Here is a 23,416-nt window from a genome sequence, read left to right on the forward strand (position 1 = left end):
GCAGCAAACACATTTTGGGAGGTACAGATACTGCAAGCATATAAAGTTGTGTACTTGACCAGCTACAGCATTTAGAGTCTGATACTGTTTTCTACCGCTTTATAAAAAGGTAAATGGAAATATGCACAAAATTACACTGTCAGCATACACAGGGATCACGGTTTTCATGAGGCATATTCCGGCATCGAGTGCATGCACTTCTAAATTAATGAACTAAAAGATTCTTGCCTTTTATTTGCAATGTCCCTAACACGGGAGGATTTGTGACTATATATGGGTGTGTAGAGAAGAGATTGCAACTGACATTTTGAGCAAAAACAAACAGAGCAAAGATAGGCATGACTGATTGTCCCAACAAACACCAGACAATTTTGCAACGCGTATGCAAGTCTGAACTCTCTCCAGCTATATAAAACTATCCGACTGAAAAGCCTTGGGTTTTAGTTCTTTTTTACATCACTGTCACTGTTTAACAATTAAATGGGACGCCCTAGAAGAAAAAAGGCCACACGCCTTTTTGTAATGAATCAAAATTACAAATATTTTATTGGTGATTTAGTATGTTTACACTGCCTGAACTGCAGAAGTTGCTAATTCAATTGACCACAGAAAATGAAATACAGAATTATTTTACACAGCTATACAGAACAATTGCAAAAAATCCTTTTAACGTTATTTCAGTACATACAACAGTCTCTTGCCAAGTCAACTGTGTGTTGATTAAGAGCTGCTCTGGACAGTGAAATGCCACAGCTCACAGCAGATGCTCCAAAACCATCAAACTTTTGCCTTTGGTTCTCTGAGGTGTAGTACCAGTGTTATCAGTTCAGTCCACCCAGCCTGAAACGTCCTCGTAACTCCAAGAAGGCTGCGTGCAGGCAGAATTCAGAGCTGGGGGAAGCAAATACTTACTGGGGAAGTAAAATCTAGCTACTACCTGAAGGCCAAAACACAGAGATGCGACGTAGTGTCTTACAAGGTTCTTTTCTTCGTCTCAAGCCATTCTGTGTCAGCTCTTCAGGCTGTTGGGACAGATGACCCTCGCTCTGTCACACCACTCTGGACAAGCACATCAAACTCCTATAAAGAAGCATGTGCCTCTCTGCCGTTGTCCTGCTACTGAATTGAATGATTAAACATTCATTGATTTCAGTGGATGGAGGAATAGACTTTTACGGAGGACTTTAGAAAACACCCGTCTTCAGTATTAAAAGATTTAACCTTAGCTAGAACACAGATGCACTGGAGCTCTCCTGTGTATTTTTTTAACTGCCCAAGAGCAGGACTTTTGCAAATTTTTATTACAGGAAATGAGAGCTTCAGTAAAAATCCTGCTTTGAGAAATACTGCAAAAAAGACAAGAAGTGTACTAATACCTATATATTAACTCCAAAAAGTGGGCAGTATATATCGTCCTTGTTTGCAAAACCTACATGTCTGACTTAGCAGGACTTGTCTGAACAAAGAATTAGTCCAGGAAAATAATGAAAAAATATGTTACACATTTGCCAATACAACAGCTATATTTTAAATAAAAATAACAATAATATACATGTACAATATTGTAATGATATAACTTGATGAAAATAACACTGATCAGTATCAAACTTAGGATTTAACTGATTATCCATCCTTAACAGACGAAACGCATTTCACAGAAATAAGAGGCAGGCAGAGTGAAGTGAAGTGATATTCATGGCTTACCGTGAGAAAGTTACCATGAAAGTTAAGGTAAAAACGGAAAGAAGAAAACTTTTAAGTAGACTTCTACTTATAAAAAGTTTCAGCATCATAGTGGTTGGGTGCACGTGCTGCAGAAGGATGGTAACAGCGGCCTAATGGTAGACATACACACTTGCACGCATACTCACACACGCAAACACACACGTGCCCATGCTCAAATGCATGTGCTTAGGGTCCTCAGCTTGATTATACAAGCATATGCTTACTAGCTTTTGGTGGGGCAACACCAGGAACGGGGTTCACCTCTCCTGTTTTGAGCTGTCTGCAAGGTAGCTGTAGCTACCTAAAGTCCAGATGAGATGAAACTCACCTAAAGTAACATCAGCCCAACGTTTTGATGAAAACTGTTTTCATCCTGAGCATATTTAAGGCACTTTATGAAAAAATCTGAAGTTAACCAACACTGGAAAAAAAAGGTAAAAACCCTTACGTGTGAAATTTGGAAATTAAAAAAAAATTGAATTCCTGAGTTTTGATAAATATTTTTATTATAATAAAATACCGTGCCTATTGAAAACATGTCTTTTATAAAGGCATGTTATATGACTTTTTTTTCTTGAAAAGCTCATGCCCTAGTGCACAAAATATGTTAATAAGTCTTTGGGGACATCTGTAACAAATTAATAGGAAATGAAAAGCCAAAGAATGACCTGTCATGTATGTATAAAACGTGCATTGCTCCCGGCAACACACATCATGTTTACTACAGGCATCTTTATTTTTCTGTTTTCTCACAGGGTCCTGCCCATATTTTAATACTTTATAATTAATTATGCTTCGCTAAACTATTTACAGAAGCAGAAACTAATCACACATCTTCTTAAGCCCATAAGTATGGAACCACAGAAGTAGAACGTATTTTAAAATAGTATGAAGACAAGTGTGCTACACAGTACTGTTCTCTAGAAGTACAATTTGTCAATTACTTTCTTTATGAAGATTTCAATCTAAATTAATATAGAAGTTCAAATTCTCCCTCTCTTTTCCTTGGTTACAGTTTTTTTCCACCTGCTATTTCTAAAGAATTTTGCCCCAAGACAGTATTTGGATTGCAAGAACAGTTGTAAATTGTCGCAGGTTCTTGAGTAAAGAACCATCAGGCTCTTCAATGCCCACAGGTGACATGGGATGCAAACAATTTGTTTTCAGTTAAAAATAGCTGGTTTCCAATACTAGCCATTGTTAGTATAGTTCTAGGAGTATTAATTTTTGCTTTTGCTGTGTTTTTCTCACCTCCGCTGTCATGAAACACGAATAACGTGGAAACAGGGAAACGGACCATACCCAAAGTCCTGCCAAATGCGTTGAACACACAAAGTGGTTACAAAATGGTATCTATAGAGACCTTGGGAGGTTCCTTCTAACAATAACAGATAAAAATAATCATCAGAGTGATATGCACTTTTGACTTGACTGCATCCTTTAATATTTTCATTAGCTACCTCTACAACACCTCTGATAAAAATGCTACTTTTTTACATTTAAACTTCTATTACAAAGTACTTCATGTTTTATTTAAAAAAACCCCCACAATAGTGATGGTGGTTAATCTGCTTTATAAAAGATAATATATTGAGCTATATATAATAATGGCTTTGATCCAATTAATGTTATGTTATACTGCTTAGTAATTACTGTGATTTCAGTTCCTACAACTGTTATAGTGAATACAAATGATCGTTTAATGTACAGGAAGCAGGGATCATTTGGAAGTGCTGATTCAGAAGTATTCATTCAAGTGCTTGTTCCTTCTATGCTTTTCTTCATGTTCTGTAAATGACGATTTTATAAATGTCCATGATTTTGAATGTGGCACAGTTTTGGGGCAATTATTCTTATAATGTTCTTTTTTTTTTTGTGCAAACACAAAACTAGATTTTTCTAAACGTTACCATCTTGTTAAAAGTAATTGCCACTTCTACTTAAAAAGGCACCGGCATTAATGTAAAGGAATATACCTTTTATGCTTGTTTTATGAAGAGCTGTACTTGTTACTGGAGCGGAAGTTGTCATATCCGTGATCATTAGCTTTGAACTTTAAACAGGACTGCCTTTCCTCCAGGGACAACAGATCTTTGGATTGGCACCAGCAACACAAGCATGACTGTTAAAATGAAAGGAATAACAAACATTATGCATCATTTTGGTTTGCACATGCGGCAAAACGCACTGAAACGCTGCCCTTCTTCAGTAAGAAGCGCCACGTGTGCAAGCTGCTATCTATTTTGGCATTAGAGCGCAAGGAAAGACGCAAAGTGAAGCTCTGCATTGCTGGAATGGCCCCTAAATTCTGGGATGCCCCATTAGCAACCAACCCAAATGCTGGAGGGAAGGAAGAGTTATACCGACTTCATATATAATAACGGCCACAAACATACCGCTCCGAGTCTGGTCTGCAATTCTAAGTGCATCTCAAAATAAAATTAAGACTCCTTGTTGTCCTTTCTCTGACATGTTTTTCTTGGGAAAAAACGTATGCACAGTAATCCATACTTTCTAAGCAAGATGCTATGATTTAGTTGATTTTGGGGGGGGAAGAGAAGTAAGTAGGAGAATGATAAAAACCTACATACAGTTCAAACGTTCACCGGATGAACCGCAGACCTTTTGCTCAAGCTACTGACTGGCCTTTGGGTGCTGGATCCCTCACACCCACGCTCAGGGTGCTACAGATCGTTTTAGGTGCTCTCAGCTCCAGGGACTCTTTCAGGGAGCCGGCAATGTAGACAAGGAAGATGAGACCGACTCTAAAGCACCCGCAACCTATGCTGTCACAATTATGTGGGAAATACTCTTAGTGCTGCTAGATGTAGAGCTGACTGGCTTCTGATGGAAAGACATAGCCAGTAAGGAATTTACAAAGCCAGGCAATAAGCCTGGCAGTGGCCAACACTTAAATGCTCGGCAAGAAAATAAAAACCTAGGAATTTGTGGTAGGCAGTGTAAGAACCCTGATACAGCATCTGAACATGGCTAAGGGACCACAAAAAAAGCCCAAATCTGGACATTTTCTGAGCAGACAAGAAGGACTGATGGGCCTCAAATCCTGCGCGGAGAATTAGTGCCCAGGACTATTCACTCAAAACAAGGTGAAACGACGAACAGGCCTGCCTCATAAAATGTCGGCATTGGAAAGGGACGAGGGGATACTTGCACCTTCCGTCTTAGATTTAAGGTACTCTCTGCCTACTGATGTTAAGCCCTTGGCCAGGATAGGGGGGCACCCAGGGTCAGCGCCCTCCCCGTTGGGTTGCAGAGGATATGGCTACGTGAACATCTGCAGCGCGGTCCCAGCCTGCTTTGTCAGGGCTCTCGAAGTGGCTGGTGGCCAGGTCCAGCCGGGAAGTGATGCAGCACTGATTAGCACGGTGCCGGGAGGGTTTATTGTACGCCCCTCTCTTTTGCTTTCTCTTTTTGTCCCCATGAATCCTTAACTCTATGTAGCTTCAGCAGGAGAGAGAGAGAACACCCGCCGTAACCCAATTAAAATGTAAAACAAAATGTAATGACCATTTAAAACACTTTGTGCGTGTTATGGAATTAATTTCACTGCTGACATCACCTTTTAACCAGAGGAGCAGCTCCCAGTAGTCTCTTACCTTAAAGCAGTTTTGGAATCTTTTGCTCACCAAATACAGAGCTATTGGATTGATGCAGGAATTCAGTGAAGCCATGTTAATTCCGATGTAGTCCATCACAAGAAAAAAGCTGTGTGAAAATTAAAGTTTAAGCAAGACACTTCTAATTTTAGCTGAAAAGGCTTAGTGAAGGTTTACAGCTATGAAAATTGGACTCAGCTTCACTCAACCAGACTATTAAATGTAATACTAAAGGGGCTTATATCAACAGGATTAACTCATGGAGGTAACAATTGGGGTCAATAATAAAGTTTGCATCAGTAGACCATTCTCATGAAAGTAATTTCAGAAGATCCAACCATGGTAACTTGTGGGAGGAAATATTCATGAGGTTTTCCTCACAGATTTAATCCTCGCTGTTCTGTTGAAAGGGAAAAAGGGGACAGAAATTCCCTCTCCACCCACATAACGCCACAAGACGGTAGGAGATTCCGAAAAGGCATAAGGAGGACAAACAGGGGGATTCCTCATAATTTTCTGACTCTGCTACTGGAGGGAAACCAGAGTGTCCTGGATAAAGCTGCAGGGAGAACTTCAGATAGAGTAAGCTAGTCCATTAGGAAATCCAGCTACACTTATGAAGAACGTCAGCAGCAGCCCACAAGTATTTTTACAGTCTCACCTTAAAAGTTCACATCTGTTGGGGTCCTTCTGATCGTAAATAGTGAGTTTCAATATTCTGCTTAAGTGAAGTGGGAGCCAACACAAGGCAAAAACAAGTACTAGACAGAACACAGTTTTGGCCACCTCACGTCTCTGAAAAAGAAAATTGGACAGAGCAGTGTTATAGTTTCTGTCTCTCTCTTGACTGTTGCTGTCTTCTAACATCCAAATATTTAATAAACAAAGTAAAACCCCTACCAAAATAGGAGTTAGGAGAACATAAGAATATCTTATTTTCTTGGAATACATACTTAATCTTTTCTATTGTTTTGGATGTCTTGCATTAATTCTCTGTATCTCTAATTTTAAAAGGTATATGAGTAATAATATGAAAAATCAAGGACAGGAAAACAGTCATTTAAATTAAAATGAAGAACGTATTCATCTCCCCAATCACTTTCAAATACCAGCTTGCTTTCAACTGCATTTTCCTGCGCTTTGATCTCAGGCCTTATTTTAAATGCCCCAGAGATTTCAATTACAGCTTTGTCAAGGTAAGAGGGAAGGAGCACAAATATACTTTATAGTACAAATATACTTTAATTCTAGTGACGTATGATGTTTGTCTCTGGTGCACTACTAACTTGGAATGTATTTTGGAATGTGTTTTGTTCTCCTAACATATACTGCTAACCTCAGGACAGTTCTGCATGCAATTGATTCAAAGTAATTAACAATTTTACAGCACCAGCTTTCACATTACAACACGACTTCAGTTTTCATTACAAAATATCCACCTCCCATGATTGTAAAGAAGAAATAAAAGCTATAAATCCTGAAAGATTAACACCAAACAAGAAAAAAACAGTTTTATGATTGTCAGTTAAAATCTTAGGATGGATAGATAGATAGATAGATAGATAGATAGATAGATAGATAGATAGATAGATAGATAGATGAGTTCATCAGCACCACTTCCAGGAAACTTCTCCTTACTAGTAATCTTGAAGTTGTCATATAAGAACAGAATAATGATGTGTCAGTAAAGTCAGTAAAGGTATTACCGTCATTCTCTCTACAACCAGCAGAGCTATCAGGGATAAATTTTTACCTGTTTTAAGTGGTCGTTTAAAGCAATCTGCATGCCACTTTTCTTTCGTAACATCTCGCAGGTCATGAGAGTATAGAAAAATGCTGTGATAGCCAGTGGCAAACAGAAGTAAAAGCTAAACAGCCACCAGTCTTTAGCTTGCTTGTAAAACTGGAAGGAAAACAAAAATAAAAACATTGTTAGGAGTTGAATGTTGCGCATTTGGGGGAGGTATGCTATAACTAATTGGTCGATCTGTCCTGGAAAGCATTTCTATAAGGTGTACATTACAGATGAGAAAATAGGACAAGACAGTAATATGCCCGAAGCCCACATAAAGACAAAAGTTTCTGAATGTTCTTCTTCTAACCAATAGACTTCATAAATTTGTCAGTATTTCATTTGAACATTATATTCACCTACATTTGACATACACTTGTGCACATTACAATCCACACAACACTGAGAAGATTCGAGGACCTGTTCTGGAGAGCTGTGATTTTATAAACGTCAGTGTCTTACCATCATAAAGGATGTTTTCTGCGTGGGGTGAAGCAGGCAGATTCTAAGCTCCTTTCCTTTGTACTCCATCGTAATCATGTCAAATGCGATAGCTTCTGGAACAGCCAATATCACCGATACAACCCAGATCAGTACAATTTCAACAGCAGTCCACTTCGGCACTCCGATTCCTTTAATGCGACTCCAAGAAGCAACTGCTCGGTACCTGAAGCAAGAGCACACATTTGCAGATTAAAGATATGAGAAAACCCACCTGGTTTAACTGGCTTAAACTCAGCTTATTCATATTATATCAGCTGAGTGGAAAGGTGAGTTTGAGCCAATGCCTATATTTAAAAGAAATTAGAAGAAAAAGAATAAATGGGTCTCACCTGTCTATACTGAGGGCACACAAACTCAACACTGTGATGCCCACTGATGCCTTTTGAATGAAGGGTACTAATTTGCACATTTCGACACCAAAAGGCCAGTCCTCTGCAAGCAGCTATGAAAAGAAAACAATTAGAAATCAATAATTTTTAAAAAATAATTCCTACAGATGCAGCATAGGCTTTTCTCTTATTTTTTTTTTCTCCTACCATGTAACACTTAGTCAGAACCTTTTCAGAAGGGAGTCTCCAAGGTGTGTGCCCTAAAAACTCGGCAGTAGCTTCACAGTCACTCCCTGGCTGGGCAAGGATATGCATAAAGGCTCAGACCCGACTTCTTAAGCCCTGCAAACTCCATTCATTTTGCTTCTAACTTCACCACCCCAGTGTTTATGGTGAAAAATGACTGAGCAGGTGAGGACTTCTCTTTTGATTGGTTTTATCCATCTTGAGCATTCATTGTTTTTCTTCTAAGTTCCAAGTAACTCTCCATTTACTAGAAATACAGAGAATTACTTGAGGCTCATTAGAACAGGGACAAAGCTAACATGCGCACAGCTGGGGTAGGGTTTATTTGAAGCTTGGTGCCTAGGTTCCATCAGCCAAGAAGTCAGGCAACACTGGAGAGCAATGTATCCCACAGTTTTTAGCTAACAATCTGATAATGAAGGATGGGACACACTGGACACTGTAAGCGCTATGGAATAGAGAAAACAGCCCAATGAATTTTAGATTGGTTCAATTGCACTTTGGGTCACACACTTCAATGGAAATCTTTTGTCACATCCTCAGCGGTACATTTTAGCTGATTTAGGGGACAAGTGTTACTGGACGCGGGAAGCACCTTCCTCACAGCTGATGCTATTAACTGTTCGCCTGTAGCTTCAGTTTAGAAACATTTAATCTTTGTACTCTCCTGTGAGCTGCTCTAATGGCTCAGATACACCCCAGCAGCGGCCAAATCTTCCAGTTCCTCATAAAAACAAGACTCTTCAGAACAGACGTTATGCCAAGAAATAGTTGCAACCATTATATACAAAAGTAAACTTTCAGAGTTTCTGTAATCAGTTACATTATCTAAGCCCATCTCTGTTTTTCGTAGCTTTCTTCAAATGAGGCCTTTTGGATCTGTTGCAGACAGAGGGCTACAAAATGGAAAAGGAGAGGAAAGAAGGACGCTAACCACCCAAAAGAGAGTGAAAAATCTTTCCCTTGGCTCAGGTGTTCTCAAATGTCATTTCACAGGGATGTAAGAAAAGAATAGATCATCATGTATAGACCCTGCCGGAGTCCAAAGTGGTTGAAGACCGCCACAGAGCTGTCTGCTCATGTTGGTTTGGTTCAGCAAAGTCTTTAAGCACATGTATCTGTGCATCTAAGGATAAACAGTTACATGGTCCACAACAATTTTTGAAAAGCCCTGATATAATTTAAGTATAATTTTATTTTAACACAAAAGAAGTTATGTACATTTCATGACCATGTGCTTTAGGAAATCCCTAAGAAGTGCCCACCAGTATTTTCAGACACCAGAATACCTTCAAAAATCTGTTTTAGTCCTGTACTGAAATGGGATCTCTGTAAGGACAGCAACAGGAAAACTGTAATATGGTCCAGCTATGATCTCCTCCTTCAATGATCTGCTTAAGTAAGACAAAGGGTATAATGCTTCTGCAGAAATGAAGCAGAAAAAGAAATTCTAAGGATTTATGTTTCTTAGGAATTTTATGGAATGTAAATAAAGCAGAGGAAGTAAGGATGAGGTTGTAATAACCAGAGTGTCTTTTGCTCATGTGATGTGGGAAACTAACTCAGTCTGTAATTAAAGTATTTTCAGTAAAGCCTCCCCCTGAGACTTCTTTTGAATTGCTGTAAGGGGGTGATAGTAAGAAACTACTATTCAAATTGCAATGTGAATAATTACAGGTGTTCTAAATGTACACTCTACAGAATCAAATGACACCAGGACTAATTTAATTAATATCAATCAGGCAGTGATCAGGCCTACCACACCTAGTTGCTACAGAAATCAAGGACTGGGTAGCAAGTACATTGCATACTTTTTTATAGTATCTATTGTATATAGTACATGTGTATATATTAAACCAGAAATGACTCATTTAAAAAGCACTTCAAATTAATCTTTTTTTCCTTTGTTGAACTAAAACTCAGAACTTCGATGGAATTTCTGTTGGCAGATTCCGCTGAAGACTTACCGCTACAACTAGCTGGTGTACGTGCAAGACGCTCCCCGTCTCTCTTCCCTAAAATCGCAACCTCTCAGCCGCACACAAGAAATTTCCCTGAACTAATGCTTATCTCACAGGTGCAGACAGTCACACCTGTGCTCCTAGCTGACTGGACTTGAGCCAGCTCCAGTTTGGGAGCCATAGGGCTGGATTATAATGGGGCTGCACGCGAGCGAATGCAGCCTACGGGAAGGAGGGGTGCATTAGCTTGGGCTTAGCATAACATCAAAATATTACTTGCATTCAGCCAGCTTAAATCGGGGGCAGGATGGACACACAGCTGTCTGCGCCGTGTTGGAAAAACACGTCCTTTATCTCTTGCAGCTGATGCGTTGTGAAATTTGAGCATTTTAATGCATGAGTCATAGGTTTCTCTATCATGGTGTTGCTAGAGCTTAATGGTATGCTTTGCAGCAAAAGTGTGAAAACACAAAGAAAGTAAAAGTAGAATATTTTAATTGCTGAACTATGCTTCTTTGTTGTTTCTGTTTGTCCTCTGTGTTGCCATCACCTCAAAACACTGCCTTAAAGTACGGTGAAAATCCATTGTAAAGTATTCAGGAGCATCGCGTTTGTAGACAAGAGCAATGATTATTCTTAGTGAAGTATAGATGTAGTCTCATGCAATTTTTTAAGAGTAAAACGATTTTCTTGTGATTCATAATAGGGTGTCTGTACAAAGAGTGCTATTTTACAAATGATAAACGACTTAGAGTCATGAGATGCTGCCAAGTGGCAGCAAAGAGAAAAATAATGTTGCATTTTCGGCAGTACAATGCCAAGAAGTCTACCACTGGCTGTATTCTGAGTGACCTTTTCCGATGTTTTATAGTCACTTATTTTACATGGGCAAAGTTTTAACTGCTAAGCCACAGAAACGTGTTGAAGGTGAAATGAAATAGAACGAAAGGAAAGGGAACATGGTGCAGAATGAAATGAAATCATACTTAATACATACCAACACACCCGAGTCGATGGTTGGACTCGGTGATCTGAAAGGTCCCTTCCAACCTAGACGATTCTGTGACTCTGTGATGCAGTCCTAGCCAAGACTTCCTTAGACCAGGCACAGATCTGAGCCTAAACTGATGTGAAAGCTGCACAGCTACGAAAGTAGCCCCAAGAGATGTTGTGACTCAGAGACACACCTGTGAATTGCAGTTCCTGGCCCTGCTTCCTCTTGGTTGTGTAGGAACAGAAAGACCTTCGCAATTTGCTGCTAGAACACGCCAGCATGCCGAGCACGATACGCCGCTCTCCGTGGCTCAGCTGCCGCGGCCACCAGCGAGAAGGCCGACGCCACGGCTCCAACCCACTACTGTTGACTTTCTGCAGCCGGGCAGGCACGAAAAAGTGGCAAAGTGCGTGATTTTTTACATCGAGGTTACATTGCAGGTGGGAATGCAGAGCAGGAATTCGTTTTTCCTCCTCGCTGTGTGTTCACTCACAGCAAGTCTAGTTCACAGGATGACGGGGCTTGATTTTCCATCATTACGAACTGCACAACTGTACGCCCAATTCACAAGCACCATTTTTTCAATATATCTGTGGAATAACTAGCAGATTTTCACCTGGTACTTTCGAGACAGGGGGGTTACGCAGCTAAAGTTTTTTTCAGAGTTTCATAGGAACAAGCGTTTTTTCAAAACAGGAAATTCGCCCAGGAAATTAAGCTTATGCTGAGGGATAAGTCAGACAACATTACAAAACTTATTAATACTTAACAATAATTATGAGGTCAGGGTGGGGATCTTCCCTCTAGACAAGAAAATACAATTCCCTCTTCCTAGTTCAGAATGTTTTGCTGATCTATCCAATAAACAGCGTAAATCTTAATGAGGCACACAATTAGTCTCTTTTCCTGTGTCTTTATTAGTAACTTCTGCTTAGAAAGCATCATTTAAAAAAAAAATACTGAATTAAGATGAAGTAATATCATACAGACTTCTTGGACATGACAGAAACCTCTTAGTGTCTTGTCAAAGTGAAAGGCTTCTGCAATCTCACAGTCCCAGGGAAAGGACTGCGTCAAAATTAGCTCTTAAGAAAGCCGTGCTGCTGTCAGAGGGGGAAGCATGAACACAAGCCAGAAGAAAAAAAAAATTAAATGAGAGGATGAAAACTCGTTTTGAAATTTGTCACATGCACCTTTTGAGTGAATGTATGCACAATAAATGTATATACATAATGAAAAAAAAGTACTCTAAATTTACAAATCTACACTGACCTCATCTAAAATATTTCAGTTTGGAGATCCATTGTGAAAACTCTGTATGTATATCTTCAACAACATCCAGTCGTTTCCAGTACCCCACATATTGAACTTCAGAGTAGATTGTTCCCGTCTAACAAAACTACCCCTCCATTGCCTGTGGAGTCTAGACAGGTTCCTCCACTGGACAATTCAGATCCTTAAGTGCCTATAAGGTGCGTGCATTTGCTGATCATAAAGGGTTCCTAAGCAAAATAGACTTCTAGCTTAATATGGTCAGAGATCAATAAACGTTGCGTAAGGAACGCTGAAATGAACTCCGCAAGACCTTAAATATGTGGTTCAGATGTTGAAAGAAAGGAAATAATGCATTTCTCCCAATAAAATGGCTGTTACATTTAACATCAGAAGGACCAGTGGCCACGAGATGTAATGTGGAATAGTAACGTTTTCTAAAGATGAGCACCTTGACTTTTTTGGAAAGCTAGGAAAAGATTGGCTTTATCATAGAATCATAGAACGGTTCGGGTTAGAAAGGACCTTAAAGAGCATCTAGTTCCAACCCCCCTGCCACGGGCAGGGACACCTCCCACTAGACCAGGCTGCTCAAAGCCCCATCCAGCCTGGCCTTGAACACTTCCAGGGATGGGGCAGCCACAACTGCTCTGGGCAACCTGTTCTAATGTCTCACCACCCTCATAGTACAGGAGTTAGTAAGGTCATCAACAAAGACATTTCCATGGAAATCCTGCCTTTTTTAGAGCACAGCTGGATTAACAAAGGGGCCGGTTTGCATCTGCATGCGATACGCAGTCCCTAATCTGGTCTTTCTTGTATTTCCACTGCTTGATAATACTACATAATGTTAACTATATTTTTAATATAATCCCTAAAATACATAACTGAAAAAAAAATCATTGCCTACAAAGCTGACTTTGGCCTTTGATCATTGGCTTGGATAAAGACCAGGTTTTGTTGTTCCCTGGAAATTTTTCTCTGCTTGTCCATTGTGCTGAGATAAAGCAACCTGTGACAGTATTTCCAAGCAGATGTTCTTCCTCAGTCATTTCTGTCATAGCAAATTGATAGTCAGAGTTCAGAATGTGCAAAGGATAAGTTGTTCCCTGTTAAAAATCCATTGGAACGTGAAAATAAATTGGATTTAATGTAAGAGAATAGAAATTACACAATGTTGTCTATATATCAGCAGAGAATATATCAGAAGAGAAAGCATGTTATTATATTATTTGATTATGACTTTTTAAAATCTCTGTTCCTATCTCATTACACATATATGCATGAGAGGCAGAGTTAATGTTAAGTTTGGAGTTTCCAATCCTGATATTGTTTTGGTGTCTTACACGTGGGAGTTGCCGACTTTATCGATTTGGGAAACTGAGCAAAAGCCTTCCAGAACTGCAGACCTGTACAGTGTGTACAAGCTGCCGCTGTCTTGTTTTCCAAAGATTAAGTGCAGAAGAGGACATAAAAAGCTCACTGACCACTAAACTCTATCCTTCTGCTCCTTATGTTCACACTTTTAATTGCTGTTTGGGGGCCTCAAATTAATGAAGACGCTCTTACTTAGGTCTGTTCAGTGAAGCAGTTGACCGGGCATAGGACCACCTTCACATCCGATTAGTAGCACTTTCGCAAAGAATCTACACTGCCACAACATTACTTACTGCGGAGTGATTGACTTTTCTCTACTCCCCGTTCTGCAGTTCTGGGGGTTCAGCCAAAGCCAGATCGTTTACCAGGACCCCAAAACCGAAATGGTCTTCCAGGTTCCGCATGTTGGAACTGAACGCTCCTCAAGCCCCCATTTCATACCCAGTTTCCTGACTGTGTGACAGATTCCTGTACTTGCCCTTTTCTACTGAGCATATGGATTGATATTCAGATCTATCAAGTGCAGTGGACTAATTAACATCTTACACATTGGACTGCATTTGCCTCACAATCTAGATAACACCTGCTTTTCTTTAGATACCCTCAATTTAAGAGATGTAAATTTTCGTTTCTGTATTTTTTCAGCTACTTACATACACACTTAAACAGTCACAGGGGACATCTTTTGCAGTTATCACTTTTAACAATAAAATGCTGCTCATAGCGTGAATTCCGAGTTCTCTTGGATGAGTCTGTCTGGAAAGCGCTCACAGACACTTTCACACTTTCCACTACAAGTGTTGTTGAGTAAACTGCTGGCACTTTATTAACATGAAAAATTCTCTCACGTTCTTTTTTTTTTTTTTTCATGCGGCTGTCTAACTGAGGATCTGGTAGCAATTCTGAAGCTCGGTTTCATCCAGTTAAAAATTGATTCAAATTGCATGTTACAACTGCTAAATATACTTGATTTACAAACCAAGCCTTTGCTAGCCATTGGTTTTCCCCATACTGCTGGGTGATTACAGCCAGCTTCCGATTGCATTACTGTATTCTCCCTCATTAAACTGCTCTGCGGGTAGAATTAAATGGGATGTAGGGCTGATAAAAAGTTATCATCAACTCAAACCACACTCAAGCTCTTACTTTTGATTAAATAAATAAAATATCTAAGATTTGCTTTGGTTTTGTTTTTTTTTTTTTTTTTTTAAACTTACATCCATTCAAAAGTCCTGTTTGAAAACAGCAAATATTTCACTATTGCAAGGGACAATATAATTTTATTATGGGCTCTTCATTAAGATGAGTAGCAGCGTGGGAAATTTAGCACCTGAGAGCTATTGCTCAGCTCCCAGCATTACCAACAGCATAATAAAAATCTTGGGACTTGCAGCTGGTAGAATATTTATCTGCTTGCAGTCTGACCATTTATTCCTCCCGCTCCAACCTACTCATAATGATATACTTGATGACATTCAATCAAGATAAGGACTGTGGTATATTATCGCATATTATCATCTATTCTATTTTGAAATAGTGTCATTGAGATTGCAAAGTCTTGTACTGAGCAGCTGTTATTGATTTTATCTCTTTGATTTTTCTCAGAACAGATAAAAAGACCTTATTGATCAGTAACTTTTTTTTTTTTTTACAAAAATACCGTTTTTTCAAAGCAACTTAAAGGTATTTTGTTTCATAAATTCCGCTCTCACTCAGAAGAGTACACACCTCTAACAAGAGTAAATGTACAGTATGGAAAATACTGAAACTCCAAATCGAAGAACTCTCGTGTAATCCAAATTATCTGGCTCATGAATTTAACACAGTTAGGATGTCCCCTGCTTTGTAATACTTCAAAGCTTTAAAAGGATAAAGATACAGGATTCTCCTATTTCAGCAGCTTCTGGGAGTAATCACTATGGATAAAGCAGACTAAATTCAAAACCTGTCCCTTCAACGTGGTTTTACAAAGCTAAAAGTAAGAAACCCCAGAGTTTACGAACACGCGTATGAAGTGAGGAGAAGGAATAGCTGAAGGCTCTCGTGTTCACTTTGCAAAGTAACTGATGGGTGCTCAGGGACCCAGGCTGCAAAGTCAAGGCAGAAGGTGCCTTGTTGTTTCCAGCATCCCTCCCAAGAGTGCCGACCGTAACTAGAGCCTGGATTCCACTGCCCAACGAATTCCTAAGGATACAGCGCAAGCTGGGTAGAGGAGACAGAAGTTGCAATCCTTCCGTGGCAAGTCTTATCAAGTCAAATTGCAGCGTAAAGAAGGTGCAAGAGCAGCAGGTGTGGCTCACTCCCCCTCGGCTGCCCATGCTGCAACACTGGCGAGAGGGTTCGCGGCTCGGGAGAGCATCACGCCTCACAACCGCTCCAGGCGTAAACCTAATACGAATCGCTCAGCTTGAACGAGACTCGTTCCCCCTGCAAAAAGCCCCTATGCCACCAGCGACTGTACTGACCCATGTGACATCCCTGACTAAATCTGCCCCACTTGAGCGGGAGGGACCGAGTGGTACCCGCAGCACGAGGGTCTTCTGTGCCCCCTCCTCCGTTTCTTGGGGGAAAGGAGCGAAGCGACAAATCCATTGCGCGTTTATCTATTACATTTATTTCCTTTATCCCTGAGACAGCACCTGTTTCCAGGTGACTTTCAGAGCCTGGCCACTTCTAGCCGGTCATCTCTACCCCATTCACAGCCCGGACCACTGAGGGGGTTAGCACTGGGGCACAGAGGGGATGCCATTTGGGACAACAGCTGACCAGAACACCACTCTCCAGCAGGTTTTTGACAAAAGGTCTAGCCCCTGGGTGTCCCCCAGACAGAAATGGGGTGCGTTACACCCCCCACCCCCACCCCCCTCCAGCACCCGCGGCTGTGCCGGGTATCTGCCGGGGGCCGGCGGGGAGCCCCGAGGAGTGGGAACCTCCACGACCCATCCCCGGCTCCCCCCTCACCTTGTAGACGTTGATGGGGATGTCGATGATGATGTGAAGCAGGTCGCCCAGGGCCAGGCTGGCGATGAGGATGTTGGGGCCGTTCCTCATGCACTTGTTCTTGTAGATGATCCGCAGCAGCGTGGAGTTGCCGATGATGCCCAGGACGAAGACCAGGCAGGACACCACCGTGTTGATGTACTTGAAAGTCTCCTTGATCTCCGGCTGCCCCGTGCACATGGGGGGCGAAGCCGAGCGCGGCCGCCCGCCGGCCGCCCCCCCGCCTCCCTTGGGCAGCGCTGCCGGGCGGGAGGCGTTGGGCTCGGACCCCCGCAGCCCCTGGGTCCCGGCCGTCGCGGGGACGGCGTCGGCCGCCGCCGCCGGGCTCTGCTTGCCCGGAGCCGGAGGGTTCTGCCTGCCCGGCCCCGGCGGGCGCAGGGAGCCGTCGCCCTCGGCAGCGACGCGGCAGCTGAGGAGCAGGAGGAGGAGGGCGGGCAGCCGCCACCGTCGGGCGGCGGGCATGGCTTTGCGGCACGGCCGATCCCCCGCCGTCAGCGCCGACCTGCGCGGAGAGAGGGGACAGGCCGTCAACGGCGGGGACGGACACTGAGCCTCGCCGGTCGCCGCCATCGCTCCCGCCGCCCCGGGGACGGAGCCGGATGGGGACGGGCGGCAATGCCGGCGGTGAAGCCGGCAGAGCAGCGCCGGGATGAAAACCTGCCCGGCGGGCTCGGGGCGAGAAATCCCCTCCGGCCGGAGCTGCTCGGCTCTGTCCCCCCGCTCCTCTCCCCCTCACCGAGCCGAGCCGAGCGGAGCCGAGACGATCCTCCCCGCCCGCCGCCTGCGGGGCTCTGCCTTGCCAAGCGAGGGAAACGCGCTCCGCCGGTTGTCGGGCTCGGCGTCCCGGCTGGCTGTCCCCTCCCGGGGCCGGCTGCCGCCTCTCGCCGGCGATGGGCGCCCCGGGGGCCGCGGAGGCGGGGAGGGACGAGCGGTGGCGGCGGGACCCGGCGGCCGTCAGCCGCGCACCGAACCCCCCCGGTGGCTAAAGCCGCGCCAGCGGGGCAGGGCCCCCCCCCTTTTCTAAAAAATTCAAGCGCATCTGGCCCATCAGTCACGGCCAGACCCCACCCGCGCCCTCCTCCCCACACGCCCCCCCCCCCCAGCCCAGCCCCTCCGCCCGTCGGTCCTGCCCTGCCTCCCTCCAGCCGCTCTCGGGGGTGTCCCCCCCACCCACCGCCCCCGGCCGCCAAGTGCTCGGTACCTCGGGTCCTAGCGGGCGACCTGCCCCTTTTGCAGCCCGCCCGTCTCGTCTTGGACTTAGGGGCAGCCTAAAGAAGAAGTGATTTTGCGGATTTTCGAAACATTTTTTTTTTTTTTTTTTTTTTAGATCAGAAGGGTTGTTACGGGAGGTTTCGGCGTTGTTAGAGGATGCCTGCGGGGAGGAAGAGGGCTTTCGACCCGACAGCCCTTCCCAGTAGCTGGGTACGGGGTTCTCCCTCCGGATTTCATCCCCCTCTGCCCTTACACATCCACGGCACACACGCTGGAGAAGCTGCTTGTGCAGCGCGTCCGAGATTAGTGCCGAGTTTTAAAGCGCTTCACAAACTTTTTCACACCAGGCGATACTTTATATGCTCCTCTTGTAGCAGAAATAGCGTTTCGACTGTTCTGAAGCCGCAGGGATGGAGCTCGGCTGTCTGGGTGCCGCTTTGGGCAGCCTCAGCGATGCAGCCGATCTCAGCCAGCTCCTTCCAGTCCTTGCGCCCTTCAGTCAAGTGTTAAGGAAAGGAGCGAAGAGATTTGTACTGGATTTTGTGGAGACTTTGTACAGGATTTTGAGGAACAGCCTCCGAAGGTTGGAAACAATCGCATGCTGAACTAAAAAGAGTTGAATTTAAAGCTGTTTTTCAGCATCTCTACCTAGATCTTCCTGATTATTTTTTTTAGTCATGCTAAATCATATGCAGAACATGAATGTATAAATGTTTCATTATAGAAGTGACCCACTCACCTACATTATTGACATACCCGTAGGCAAAAACACTGAAACACAAATGTTTTTTTCAAACCTTTCCCCAAAATTGCTGGTCTGATCTATCTCATCTTTCCAGCATCTCCTGCTAACATCCTCTTGAACCACTGTAGCAGACAGCCTTTCCCCGTCCTCATTTATCTCCCTTTTCACATCTCCCTCGTTGTTTTAAAGTCTGCCATATCAGATACCTTTCCCATTTAATCATTCATTTCCTAATTTAGCCGGCACACTCGTTTTTCTTCGCTGTTTTACATTGCAGTATTGGTGAAATAAAGGCACTTAGAGTCACTTCTAAACTGTATGAGGGGAGCTGGAGGTTGATCACACTCCAGCTGGAAGACCGATCGTTTCAGGTTCAGGCTTTCTTAGATTGTGGTTTGCAGCACCGGGACCTGACTCTTCTCCCAGTGACAAAAGTGTGAGCATTGAATTAACCCTACAGTATTCTGAGTCCCGGAGACTTAAAGCCTTTTCAGTTTTCACTTCTGCATTCTCTCAATTTGTGATTCAGCGATACGTTAAGTGAGCCATGTTTTGCTAAAAGCAGTATTGATTTTTATTAGAAACCCTTGCCAATGAACATGGCATTAGCTTTTATCTTCAAATGCTTTTTACTTGCAAGGTGCTTACTAAGTCTCACATGCTCCTGAGCTGCTCCTGACCATCAAGAAATAGATTGCGACTGCAATCAGGTAAATTTGCTAACACTTTTGTTAGCGCAATGCCACAAGATAGGTTTTCTACTTGTTGGTAGCAACAGCATAGCTGCCATTTACTTCAGCTACAGAAGTTTTAGTAATAGCAATTTAGTTTCAGGAAATTCTAGTAATAAGATTAGTATATACAGAACTCCAGGCAGCTGCTGGTACCTGAAGCAGAATTGCTCTGTAGTATTGCACAAAATGGGTCTATGTGACAAAGCATCCAAATTGTTTCTGGAAGCCAGCAGTTTGTCTGGGCCAGCTCCTTCCATAATTACGGGTGGTAACGATGAACAATCAATAATGAAAAACTTGACTGTTCATCAGAAACAATGAGATAGTCAAGGAAATAAAACTAGCTGAATTCACCGCCCTTTTTGTTTATAGTCTGGTTTTTCAGAGATTAGAGTATTTGAGAAATTAAAAAGAGTGTTTGCTGTGGTGCATGATTGCTTTAATTAGTGAAAAAGTAAAGGAAAACACAGTTTCATAGAAATGTATGTGAGGATTAAGATAATACTGTATTAAACACTGAGAACATAGTGGATATCTTGGCAAATTAACAGTAGTTTAAATGAAGAAGCAACTAACAAGATTAATCTAGATTACAACAAGAGAAAACCATCTGTAAATATAATAGACTGGTGCCCCTTAAGTGGCCTTTGCTAATTTAACTATGGAATAAATTCCTTACTGAACTATATGGAATTCATTATATAAGATTATGGTGTATCTGGGCTTTTATTTTTTTCTAGAAAGCAGAAATACTCCTTGTCCTATGGAAAATTCACAAAACAGGGCAAGTTGGACCACCAGCTGAAAGATCCTCCAGACTGTGTGACACTCATTTTATTATGTTCTGCGCTTCCACTGCATTCCATCCCACCGGTTATTCGCAGTTCTATGAATGATAGCCAGTGACTACTTTAATTATAAGTCAGATGGAACGTTTTCGTCAATGACTGATAATGCTCTGACCTTTTTTTTTTTCCTTTGTAGTATCATACAGAAAGTAAATAGGACAAATAACTTGTAATCCCCACCAGAATGATTTTTAACAACAAAAAAACTTTAAAGATTATTCTGTTATATGGAGTACAGATCATGAGAAGTGGTCACAATTATGGCATCAGAAATGCTTTCATTAACAATCTCACGAGACACACTGCAGGACTGTATATTTTAATTCATGCTATACTCATTGAATCGATGTGAAGTTTGTGACGAACTTGCAGGTACTTTTGCAAATCTCATTCATTTTCTCTTTACGCTGTTGAGTAACTAAGTAGCCTTGGAAATCTGCCATTCTTTTATTGAGTCTGGTGGAAATTTGCCTACTAACTGGGGCAAGTCTGGGATGAATAGAAAGAACAGCCGTCTCAGCGTGAGCCACGCATTAGATGCATGAGGTGAATTGAAGTCAGAAAATAGTTTTCTGTGTTTTAGAAGTTACCACAGAAACATTACCAACGGCAACTTTAAAGGAATAGGTGTACCTGGAGAAACCGAGAAGTTCGGATATTGCAGTTTTGTAACTGCGCATGTTTATGTACTGGACAGATGATGGAGAAGAATGATAGTGGTCTTGTTTTTTTCCCTTAGTCTAAATTCATGCAAAAATATGAAATTCTTTTTAGTGTGGTGTGTGGCTATGCTTTGTCTCTTCTTCTACAAAGCTACCAACTTCTATAAATTATAGTGTTGGCTGTCAGCTGCAGTGTATTGACATTATAGCTAATTCTTGAACCAGTGAAACGATATTTTATCATAAAAGGTTATAACAAAACAATAACAGTAGATATCACAAATGAAACATGAACTTTGCATGCAGATACCTGTTTTAATGTAGATTACACTGTAAATGATTCCACATTTTCTCTTAAAACAGCAAGATGCAAAACAGTGAAAGACAATCAAACTTTTACTAAAGTAATTTGTCTGTCTTTCATAGTCCTCCTTTTATATGGAATAAAGTTCAAGCCTTTAAATCAGACGGGTTGCTAATTGAAATTTTATTTTCCCATCTAACTCTAAGATTAAAAATACTATGCCACTTACTAACAGTTATTCCCCTCATTCTTCATATTCAGCATCATCAAAGTAAATCACAAGGTAAATTAAAGTTCTGAAATTAATATATAGTAGCATGTAATTAACTTGAGGTATAAAATACACTGAACCACTGTCTATTAAGGGAAAAGCTACCAAAATGGGTTTGAGAACGTAGCTGCAGGTTTGAAAGAGCAGCATTTCTGAATTTTACAGAAATGATTAGAGACACTTTCTTTCCACGCTACTTCAACAGAATAAAGGTGACCAAGGTTACTTTTAAATTCCAGATGTAGTAGGAGTTTGGAACAGAATCTCCCAGGAAGCCTAGATAAGATCAGTTGTTAAAAAAAAAAAAAAAAAGTAAATTTTTCAACTGCTGGGAAATGTATGCGCTTGTACAAAGGAGGTGATAACTGACCATACATTGTTTATGTTGTTGCGCAGAAATCACTCCAGGCGAGCCTTTCAAGTCTGGATTAAATTCATTTCCAGACAAAATGTCTGACCTCAACAGGAGGTGCGGTGATTCACTCATCCATGCTTTTCTGCAAGTGTGGCCATGTAACACAAACACAGCGTTCATCTGCATAGAATGAACTCCCCACCATGTAGTGCCTTTAAATTGCACTGATAAGCCGTACATCAATAAAGCCATTCAGCTAAAAATCGCTAGAATAAAGAAATCCATGCTGTGAAGTAAAAGAGGGCTGGGGAGAGATCTCAGGTTCTAACACCTGGCTGTCCACAGGCTCCTTTTTGCCTTCACGCTTGGCTCTGTTGAGGAACATTCCAATTAGCTCCAAACCAAATCTCTTACTGTGGGATCAGCCCTAAGTAGTGGTGATAAAAGATGGTTCTTGCCATGAGGCACTGGGAGTCCTTTTGGGCTGTAACGTGCTGTGCTTCCTAACGATTTACATTAATCCTAGGGATCTTCTGCTCGGGTTGGAGAGGGAGACACTTCTGTTTCTAAGGTGGGCGTTGTTCCCTTGAGAGGACTCGATGATCTTAAGGCTCTTTCCCAACCTAAACGATTCTATGATTCTATGACTTTCACCAAACTGTACCGACAGAATGCAGTAATTATTTACCCAGGGAAATAAGGAAGAGACAGTGTTTAGATGCCATGTACCCCAAGAGGCAGAAGTACTGTTTGTGTGGATGATTGGAAACTATTCAAATGTTCATAGAGACCCAGAAAAGGCTTTCTACAGATTTGCATCACGTCCCTGACCTCTAAGTTTTTCTCCTATAAGACATAAAAAGATCTTATATGTGCAAACGGGTCCTCGCTGATCAGACCTTTGAAAAAGCTCCTCACTTTTATTTCGAACTGGATTGGGGATGAAAAACGGTGCTTGCCTATTTTCTCAGTTTTGTCTGTTGTCCATGGAAACAGCTGGGTAGCTCATCAGCTCTCAATGCAGAGAAGGTCAGAGCACTCTCTTCTGCAAGTCAGCAAAGACTGAAGCTGGTTGATACCTTTTAGGAAGCTCCTAACACTAGTCCTGCTGGACACCACGTTTTTGTTCGTAGGCATTTCCAAGGCCCAGATCTAATGAACTGAAACCACACTTTCTCAAATCAGTGCAGCTGCTTGCTGAGGTGGCTACTTTAACTACATTTTTCAAGGTACTGCTGTAGGATTTGTATTTTACATAGATATTCTGTAGTTACTATAGATGCATGTCTTCTCAGGACCTCATCAAATACAGTCCTTAAGGTATTGAAAACAGGCACGTGTTACTGTTATCTTGTACATTTTGCAGCAAAATCTAGCCTCCACCAATTAAAAAAACGTGGTCATTGGGCAACACGATTTCTCCCTTTCCATGGTAAAGGCTCAAACTATCAATGTCAGTTTTACATAC

The 23,416-nt window shown here is 42.1% G+C and overlaps 1 protein-coding gene across 1 annotated transcript; it reads right to left on the reverse strand.

The window, feature by feature from the left end:
* Positions 1–525: 525 nt before the first annotated feature.
* On the reverse strand, positions 526–17,852 carry EDNRB (endothelin receptor type B). The gene is made up of 9 exons (XM_063336033.1): positions 17,554–17,852; positions 16,779–17,319; positions 7,968–8,080; positions 7,597–7,801; positions 7,096–7,245; positions 6,004–6,137; positions 5,343–5,451; positions 3,702–3,847; positions 526–3,513 (listed from the first exon to the last, which is right to left on the reverse strand). The coding sequence occupies exons 2-8, from the start codon at positions 17,277–17,279 to the stop codon at positions 3,716–3,718; spliced, it is 1,344 nt and encodes a 447-aa protein (XP_063192103.1). The 5' UTR covers positions 17,280–17,319; positions 17,554–17,852; the 3' UTR covers positions 526–3,513; positions 3,702–3,715.
* Positions 17,853–23,416: the final 5,564 nt, after the last annotated feature.

This window comes from Chroicocephalus ridibundus, chromosome 1 (assembly GCF_963924245.1).
Source record: "Chroicocephalus ridibundus chromosome 1, bChrRid1.1, whole genome shotgun sequence".
Taxonomy (NCBI): Eukaryota; Metazoa; Chordata; class Aves; order Charadriiformes; family Laridae; genus Chroicocephalus; species Chroicocephalus ridibundus.

Coding starts and splice junctions, on each gene's coding strand:
- EDNRB (XM_063336033.1), bottom strand. CDS start 17,279: ATGCCCGCCGCCCGACGGTGGCGGCTGCCCGCCCTCCTCCTCCTGCTC. Junction 7,246..7,596: donor AGAAAACATCCTTTATGATG/GTAAGACACTGA, acceptor TTTTCCTTCCAG/TTTTACAAGCAAGCTAAAGA. Junction 5,452..6,003: donor AACAGATGTGAACTTTTAAG/GTGAGACTGTAA, acceptor ATTTTCACACAG/CTTTTTTCTTGTGATGGACT.